At 37.0% G+C, this 9842-nt stretch overlaps 1 protein-coding gene across 6 annotated transcripts in view; it reads right to left on the bottom strand.

Annotated features, from left to right (window-relative positions):
• Nucleotides 1-6: 6 nt before the first annotated feature.
• Ccni (cyclin I) overlaps nucleotides 7-9842 on the bottom strand; it is a 70816-nt gene continuing 60980 nt past the window's right edge. For 2 of the 6 annotated variants that reach the window (XM_023707668.1, XM_023707666.1), the window contains 4 exons: nucleotides 7439-7513; nucleotides 7173-7313; nucleotides 6728-6958; nucleotides 7-896 (listed from right to left, as the gene is read on the bottom strand). In XM_023707668.1, the coding sequence (XP_023563436.1) occupies nucleotides 429-896; nucleotides 6728-6958; nucleotides 7173-7313; nucleotides 7439-7513 (915 nt within the window). In that variant the 3' untranslated portion in view covers nucleotides 7-428. The remainder of the gene's footprint in view (nucleotides 897-6727; nucleotides 6959-7172; nucleotides 7314-7438; nucleotides 7514-9842) is intronic. The other 4 variants (XM_023707667.1, XM_023707669.1, XM_023707670.1 and 1 more) reach the window with 4 other exon arrangements.

The following is a 9842-nucleotide window of genomic DNA, read 5'->3' as shown; positions in this document are numbered from 1 at the left end:
GAGGGAAGTACCTATCTAGTGGAAGGCAGAAAACATAGATCAATGAGCATAAAATTCATTAAGCATTCCATAGAAAAACAAAAGAAAAAGAAAAATCACAAGGCTGGGGGAAAGGGCTTACAGCTGTTAATTCTGGAATTTTTCCAACAATTTTTTGAAATGGAACAAAATACATTTTAGCATGAAAGAGCATAAACTGACATACTACAAAGAAATTTACTTTTAAAAAATGTTTTGGTAAATATTTTTTTGCTTTCAAACAATGCTAAATTATAATTAATTGCATAAGTAAATGAGGGTGTGTTTTTTCTGGCTCACTTCAAATCAGCCTGATAAGGTACACATTCCACCATAGCCTCTCCTAGTTTTACAGTTTGTTCCCAAAGTAGGCAATCTTTGTTTGCACTGGAAGGTAACACACGTTGAAACTACATAACAGTAACAGGCTGCAAAGGTGGACAAGGGGAAGCATGTCCCTCTTGCCTTGATAAATCTGTGCCAAACACAGGACCTACACTTTCTGCAGCACTGTCTTCATTATAGAGTCGCTTGATCCCATCATAGAAGTCATCTACTTCCATTTCCTCCACTTTGCGTTTAGCAGAGGCGTGCTTGCACCCACCAGCAGCTGGGAGAGAATGGTAGAAGGCTGCTGTACCTCTCACTGGCACTTCTGGCTTGCTGTTGTCCTTGGAGAAATCTGGGCCTGAGACAGAGGAGGGATGTAATCTGAACGCTCCTTTGTCACAGGTTACCAGGGTGTGCTTGAGGGAACGGTAGACATACACGGAATTTAGAGGCAGGGAAGACTGCGGAGTAGAAAGGTGATGGGCCACCCGCTCTCGACAGTGGATCAACTGGGAGCTCTCCATCTGGACCAGAGAGAAAACACAACACTGACCATTAATTAACAACCACTGCTCTCTCTGCTGGCTACTTTTCCTCCTGTTCATTGATCCTCCAGTATTCTCTCTCCTTATACCTACTAAATTCACTGATTCTAGAAGCTTAAGTGTCATCTTAAATTATGCAAAACCCTATCTGTAATATAAATCTCTTTGAAACTTATTTGCCAAACTGTTCACCACTATACAACCAAAGTCTGCTTTTTTCCCAATTTGTGCCTCTTCTCTCTCTACGAGGCCTCTCACCCCACTAGTCTGCCTCATTTAATTTCTTCAGTGAAGACTACAGAAAAGACAAACATAAAATTCATGAAGAATTTAAGGAAGGGGACCGGGGAGATGGCTCAGTAGAATAATTGCTTTCCTGGCAAGCGCAAGGCTCTGAGTTCAATCCCTAGTTCCATCAAAAAAAAAAAAAAAAAAAAAAAAAAAAAAAAAAGCTAGAAGCAAAGAAAAAAATGTTAAATCAGAGAGAAGGAAGGCTATGTCTAGTTGTGAATTTGAAATAATTTAAATATTTTGATTTGAATAAATGAGAACTTCAGTGAGGTTTATAATAACAAACAGTATTAAGAATATTTTTAACACTGTTGCTTAATGTGGGAGTTCTGCTCATTCCTATCCTTCAGCACAATTTAAGTAGCCCTTCAGAATCACATCAGACTTGTGCACCACCACCCCCATCTGTAGCCATCTGTCCCCAGTGTTATGTTTAGTTTTTTCACACTAGGTCTTAAAATCCAGTGTTTATTTTTGGTATCGGGGATCAAACTCGGGTCCTTGCACTTGCCAGGCAGGCACTTGTATCACTGAGATATCTCCCGGGCCCCTGTCCCTAGTGTTTTAAAATCACCTAAACTGAACCCTCTAAGGTCTCCACTATAGCTTTCAAGAGTCTCTGCTTTACGTTCTCTGTAATCACAGCACTGCCACAATCATCTACAGTATCTTGTATTTCTGTCTTTATTCGGGTTTATTTTTTTTCCCCAGTACTGGGGACTGGCCTTCACAGTAAACCCTTTTTTATTTTAAATGGGGGGGGGTCTCCATAAGCTAACCTCAGTTTAGCTTTTTTTTTTTTTTGAACCAGGGATTGAACTCAGACCCTTGTGCTTGCCAGGGAAGCACTTATTCCATTGAGCCATCTCCCTGGCCCCCTAGTTTTAATAAGGCTCTCTAATCTAACTTCAACCTCTTTTTTTCAGCCATATTTCCTAGTATACCTTCAACATTCATGCTCTACATTCCTGTCAAAAAGGCCTGATGGATTTTTGCACAAATTTTACCCCCTTTCAATCTTTCTCATCATGTTTGTACCTGCTAACACCGTTTAGCCTGTTCATTCCCTTGAGGTGTGGCCATCACCTCTGAGAAGCTATCCTGGTCATTTAACTGTCACGGGTTAACTATCACTTATCTAATTTTGCTGATTTTGTAGATATTCTGGACATATCTTAACTAAGTCTTATTCATCCTACTTACCCTGCACTATACAGCGTAACTAAAATATTACACAGAAAATAAAGTTCTGTGTGAGAACACACCTAGCCTCAAAACTAATTTTGTTAAATAGTGTCATAGTGTCATATATTAACCATTAAAGAAAGCTAAAAGGCTATAGTCTTAGTCATGTAATACAAGTAAATACCTGAAATAGTCAAAAATCGTATTTGTGAAATGGAATATTTTATTATCAATCATTTTGTTCAGATTTTTTGTTCTCCTATGATAGTACACTATGAATAAGGCATTAACTACTATTGGAATTTTTTCCTTAAATTTTTTTTTCTTACTTAATAATATTTAAGGTAATTCCCCAAGTACCGGGATGTAGAATAAGCTGACCCACGAAACAAAGCAGCAGCCTATAAAACAGAACAAAAATGAAATATAGAACTATTGTTTAGCAACAAACACTTCGTATCTTAGAAAAGTAAAACTTCCACAAATACTCTAGTGCCTTGATCACTAGGCATAAGAAACAATATAACAGAATCCTGAAGAGACCTGTCTTTTCTGTATGCAAGAAATCCCCCATGAAATTATATTTTAGCTGCAGTAGTAGAAGTTACTTAAATCCACAGTATCTATATGAACTTCACCCAAATCTCAAACCAATTAAAATAACACATCATAGTAAAACAGTCTAAATTTGAATTCAAGGGGTAAAATAAAACAAGTACATATTCTGGAAATACAACTCTAAATGCCACTGACATTCTTTGTAAAAAGCATTTAAAATGAATTTTTCTCTAATTATAGCTGTCAAAAGAAGCTTGTTAATTTTAATGAATCTCCCAAATTCGAACATGGTGATTATTTCTAAGTATCTCTTGCTTAGGGGTTAAAAAGAAGAATGTGGGCCCAGGTTGGGGGGGCATCATGAAGCACTGAGAACATCTGCCTGAAAAGTTTGATGTTGGTACCTCAAGAAGAACCAGGATCTTGTGGTGGTGGTGTGATAATATGATGGGGAGGGTCTGCCTTTTTTCAACAGGATTTCACTCTGTGTGTAGGCTGGCCTTGAACTCATTCATGTAACCCAGGCTGACCTTGAACTCACTGTGACCCTCCTGCCTTAGCTGGAGTGCTAGGATTACAGACATTCACTACCATGCCTGACAGAGGGTCTGCTTTTTATTTATTGACTTTACTACACTACTGGGGAGGCATGACCTCTCCAGGTCTGATGCCAGAATTCCTTATATCACATCAGAAATCCAGGCCTCCTCACAGTCTCATTATAAAGATACTAAAACCTAGTCTACAACCTGAACAAAGGTGAACTTGGCAAAGATGGAACTGAATCCAAAAACAACCCAGAGCTTTCTGGGTTTGGGGCACAAGACTTGCTATTAGCCCAACTTAGTTTTTAGAGTTGAGCTGCTGGACCAAGTCCCAAAGTCTCTACCAAGTTTTGTGAGCCTGTTTTTATTCACTATCTTCCCTATTACAGACTTTAAAAAAAAAATCACTATTCCCAATAAGCAGATCATAGTTTTCTCAAAAAAATGTTTGCAGAATATAACTATTAATACAGGGTTTTCAAACAATGCCCAAACAGTTTATAGAAGGGAGAAGGCTCTGCTGAGTAGCACTGATCTCAACAGATCTCTGCCCTTAACTATGTTACAAAGATAGTCCTCCCTCCCAAATACTCTGTATTCTGGGGTTGCATATACAATACTTTGTAAGGGAAAGGAAGGTAGGGAAAGTGCTCCATTTATAAAGGCAACTCTTTAAAATGCCAAACTAGAACCTTTACAGCTCTTTGGTACTGGAAAAACCCTGGCTATCTTTAGTCTTCTTCATGACTAAGTTGTTCTATGGGGCTCTAAGCAAATCCATGTCTCCTGAAATGGAGCTATAAAGTAAAGGACTGAATGAAATGATTTTTAAGAACAGCCTGTCAAATCTCAAGTTTATAATACTCCTTCAATTAAAGGAAAAGTGAGTTCAGTGTTTTTTGTTTTTTGTTTTTCCCAGTACTGGGGCAGAGAATGTTTTCTTCCAGCACCAGAAAACACAAAAAGTGAAGCTACAGTTTTCCCAGTATTCTTCAACAGAGAACAAGCTCTCAAACCTCAGAATATACCTTGTTATTTATAATATCCTTAATTATGCTTCAAGGTCTGTCCTATGTTTGGGACACTTTACACAGAGAATTTCTTTTTCTACCCTGGGACTAGACCAAGAGGCCAAGTCATGAAGCATTTATTTATTCCAATGAAAACATAATGTAGTAAGGGTTTTCTATTAATGTTTATATTCCCTGCTTCACAATTTAATGTACAGCATTAATATTCCAGTTTAACTCCAAAACTTTAGGTAGAAAAATTAAGTTTCCTGTGCCATGCCAGTCATTTTGATGGTAGACAGTGGGCTGGGGGACAGCTCAGTAGAATAAGTGATTACCTGGCAAGTGCAGGGTCCTGAGTTCAATCCCTGGTACCGCAAAAAAAAAAAAAGATGGTAGTCTGTGGTAATTTTTTTTGGCTTTTTTTTTTTTTTTTTGCGGAACAGGGGATTGAACTCAGGCCCTTGTGCTTGCCAGGCAAATACTTATTCTACTGAGCTATCTCCCTGGCCCCCCCGTCTATGGTAATTTCTAAAAACACTAAGTAACTTCCTTCTAGGCTTTATTTCCATCGTAACACTTAATTCATTGAAAGCACCACATAACCTTGGTCGAAGATATGCTACTTTTTTTTTAACAGTGCTGAAAGTGAGGGGTGAATTGGGATAAGGAAAAAACTGACTTTGCATCCAGGCATGGTAGCATATACCTGAATCCCAGCACTTGGGAGGCTGAGGTAGGAGGATCACAGTGAATTTGAGGCCAGCCTGGGCTACAAAGTGAGGCTCTGTCTCAAAAGACAGAAGAAAAACAAAACCACCACCAAACCCCCACACACAAAAAAAACATTGGTTCTGCAAAGCAAACTTATATCGAACAAAAGGAAGGAAAGGATAAAAGCAAAAATAAAAATATATCCTATGTGTGGAAGACATGGATGGGCTACCATGAAAAATAATGATTTCTTTTCAAAATTATCTCTCTTAGGCCGGGGAGATAGCTCAGGGGTCTAAACGCCTGCCTGGCAAGCGCAAGGTCCGGATTTCAATCCTTAGTACTGCATGCTGTACCAGCCCCAGAAACAGGCTTGCCATGAGGTCACCGAAACTGGTGTGGTGGCACATGCCTATAATCCCAGGGCTGGAGGGGCTGAGACAGGACGATCACTGAGTCCTCACTGTGGAATGAGATCCTGTACCAAATGAATAAAAGATTAAAAATAAATTATCTCCCTTGTAAAGAATAATCTGTTATATAGGTAGAACTCTGACTAAATATTGCCCTGATCACCATCCTTTTGAATGACTCAGCCCTTCTCTGCTTATGAACTAGGGCCTCAAATGCTCAGAAGCTGAGAAAGCCCTCAGTTACTTCTCAGTATCCTCACAGCTTACATCTATAAGACCATTTTAACAAACAGAAATTAATTATTAATTAATGCAGTACCAGGATCAAACTTGGGACCTTGTGCTTGCCAGGCAGGCACTTATGCTGCTGAACTCTCACCCCGGCCCACAAATAGAAATTTTAAATATTACTGTTATTGTACATTTTACCATACAATAAAATAACTATTCTTTTCTACAATTATAATACCACTATAGTTTTCTTTATATTGCAAAATGTTTTAAGCTTAGAATATAAGTCTTTTAATTAATATCCAACACAAAAAACCAGAGTACTGGTAAAAATAAATACTGCCTTATAAAGGAAGTATTTCACTTTCTAGTCAAAAGTAAATTATTTGGTAAAAAACCAACTTTTTTGGTATATATTTTTGGTATTTTTATAAACTGAAGTTGACATATACTGCATGAAATGTAAGACTCAATGTTTCTCTATTTAAAACCAAGGGAGAATATACTAAGAATCTTTTTTTTTTAAAATTGGATACAGGGCACGAGGCTCCAAGGCCCCATGGCAGGCACGGCATTCAGTACTGGGAATCTCACTTGGGTCTTTCAACATGCCAAACAAGTGCTTAAACCACTGAGCTATTTCCCCACACCTACCAAACATCTTAATAGTTCAAAACTCCTAATCTAGAAGAGTGCAAAGGAAAGAAGAAAATACTACCTAAATTTTATGAAAAAAGAAACACATCTAGCCCATAAGTTTAAAGTATCTGATATTTTTACTTTAAAAAAAAAAAAAAGTTCATCATTATAAAATTAGAAATGTCTCTGTTGGTAACTATATGCCAAGGAAAAACCCTGAAACGGGTGTTCACTGAACTAACACCTACCTGTGCTTTCTGAAGCAGTTCAATTGTAAGAGGAAGCCAATCAGGAATGAGTTTCTCCATTTCCAAGCTAACCATGGCCAGGGCAAGCATGGATCCTTTAAACTGCAGAAGTTGGCTGCAGGCCATACAGTGAAGCAGCTGTTTGGTGAGGCTGGCCAAATGCTGAGATGGGCTCAACGTGGGCAAACTGAAAAGTAACTGAGGCCTAGTTGACACTGCAATGGCATGGAACTGGGGGAGGAAAAGGGGAGTCACAAGATCATTCTCATAGCACTTAAAATGTGTAGGAAATTATATATAGAAATTAATATGACATCTTTGGGTATTCTAAACTGGTCAAATTTTAAGTTTCTAAGGTATTAATATAGTGATTTAGACACATAACTCTATAAATTTTAAGTTACTAAAACAGGACTATGTATTCAAATACTTTGGGTATATTTACAATGTGAAGAAAATCCAATGGTGTGGCTGTGTGAAGATCCCAATTCAATTTATCCAGAATAATTCTCTCCATTCTCAAAATCTCAGAAGAGGAACATCCACAGAAACTGTCTCTTGCCAATACCTTCAGTACCGGAATTTTCTATCCAAAGCAAAAGGGACAGGGATAGGAAGAACATTTTTAATTTTTGTTTTGGTAAACAAATAGCAAGTTAATTTAAAAAATGAAATATTTGAAAAGGAAATAATCATGAAAGGATTTATTACCTCATCCTCTTCAACAGTCTTGGCAGCCAGGAAAAAGCAACTAATTGCAATACAACTCAAGTATTTTGGGTGGGCCTAAAAGTTTGAAAATATTAAATGCAACTTTTAGTATTTTAAAAGTTTATTACCTTTTTATAATTTTTAATAACTGTGAATAAGTATACAGATGATTGTATAGAATTCAACTTGATTCCCACTTATTCCTTGCTAGATCAGAGTGAACATTTAACATAACAACCCCTAGCCATGTGGTATACTTTAAGAATAAAATTATTCCTCACTGGAAGTTTAACCAAAGTCAATTAATCAAAGCTAAATTTTTATTCAGCAGAGAAAAGCCTAATTAAAAAGGTAAGTCTCTCTATAAATATTAGCAAAATTGTAATGTGTATTTTTTGTGCTTATTCTTATAACTAGTTTCATTCTCTATCTAAAAATATCAGCAATATAGTAGAGTCAGGAAAGTTAAATAGAAAAAAATAAGAGTATTAGTACACTGCAAATACTTTTCTAAAAAAAAATTACACAATGCTAGCAGAAAAGAAAGTTTGTAATTAAGTGCTCCCCCAACCTATACATAAGTTCCACAGTAAGAATCAAATGGTCCTCAATTTAGTGATTTAAGCAAATAAACAGACAAACAAACAACAAAAAAACTCTTCCTTGATTTTCACACACACAGGATGACTGGAATTTGCCTGATTTTCTATGTATAGTAAGGCAGTCACACTTTTAATGTGCTTGTCAATGTAATACCAGAATGCAGAAAACAATTCAGTCCAATTAAAATCAAACACAAAGATAATTTAGATAACATAATATATAATACAGAAGAAATAAAACCTGTTTCAGCATTTACTTTGCTTTTAAATAAGTATCAAATATGCCAATGAACACTGTCTCAGCATAACTGGCTTACAGTTCAGGAATCTTTGAATTCTGTGCTAACTTGAGAAACAAAAAGTTGTTTCAATACTAACAATATTGTCATAAATTATCAAAGAATTGCAGTTAAAAACGCACTTCCAAAAAGAGTATCATGTCTATTATAAATTCAACCTATAGATGAGAAACACGTGATCTAAGAAATAAACTCAAATTTTGCTACTAGGACTATTTTTCAGGATCTTGTATTTTTGTATATATGTCAAACATAAAATCCCACATCTCTAAATTAACCTAAGTTCATTACAATGAAAGGAATGGTTAACAAGCCTGTGTATGCAATATAATCTTTAAATCACGGACACCAATAAAAATTTTTAATAATAAGGATATGGTGGTACAAGCCTGTAACCCCAGCACTTTGGAGGTTGAGGCCAGAGGATCAACTGGGCTACATAGTGAGTTCAAAACCAGACATACATAGTGAAACCCTAGCTCAAAAAACCAACCTCCCAAAAATCACACAGCAAAAACATTTTAAAAAGAATTCCACTATTAAATGTGTAACTTCAAAGGCAAATAATATTTGTTGAATTTGGTTCAACATTAGATTCATTTGTATGTTTTTTTTCCCTAAATCTACACAACCAGTATCTTGTCTGCTAAAGAACTGGATTCATGAGGTCCGGAATAGGGCCCAAGTCTTTTGTTGTTTTTAATCAAACCCAGGGCCTTTCTGCATGCTAGGCAAACAAACACTCTACCACTGAGTTGCTAACCTAGGTTGCTTCTTTTTATTTTTTGTGGTGCCTGGGACTGAACTCAGGCCTCATCCATCCTAGGAAAGCACTCTATCACTGAACTGCAGTGCCAGCTTCTCATTTTTTAAAAACTTCTTAGTGACCTCTATCGGGTGGAGGTTCTGGAGGCTGCAATCATTGCTGTAGCCCTTTTATGTGTTGCTTTAAGCACCTTTAAAAAAAAAAACAAAACTACATCCTAGACTATTTCAAAATTCTGTTTCCAGAATTTTCCTAAATATATTTAAAATGTTAAAAAAGCACAGGAAGTATCTTTTATGATAAGAGTTGTTAGCTCATTAACAATTTTTGAAAAATATATGACATAAGCATGACCACTATCTTTAAATTCACCTTTTTATGGAGCTATTTGTGGAAGGAAAGTTAGCTGTGGTAAAGAGGGAGGAAGGAGAAAGACATGCTACAAGTAGTTTTCAGATTACCCATATTTCAATTAGCATCACTATAATTAAAGGTTCTTTAAATCTCTTAAGAGTAGGAGTCTGAGGCCGGCCAATTAGCTCAGCGGATTAAAGTGCCTGTGCAGGGGCCGAGGATTCCTGGGCCTGCCATGCTGGGGCGTGCTGAGATGGCAACTGAGACTGGGCATGGTGGTGCACGCCTGTAATTCCAGCTCTTGAGAGGATGTAAACAGGTGGATCACTATGAATCTGATCTAGTAGTGAGACCCTGAATACCCTGTAGGCTCTTCTCTAAAA

The sequence above is a fragment of the Octodon degus genome, unplaced genomic scaffold, assembly GCF_000260255.1.
Source record: "Octodon degus isolate 3935 unplaced genomic scaffold, OctDeg1.0 scaffold00305, whole genome shotgun sequence".
In the NCBI taxonomy this organism is placed as follows: domain Eukaryota; kingdom Metazoa; phylum Chordata; class Mammalia; order Rodentia; family Octodontidae; genus Octodon; species Octodon degus.
Note: the sequence above shows the minus strand (reverse complement) of the source record. Positions and strands in the feature narration are given on the sequence as shown.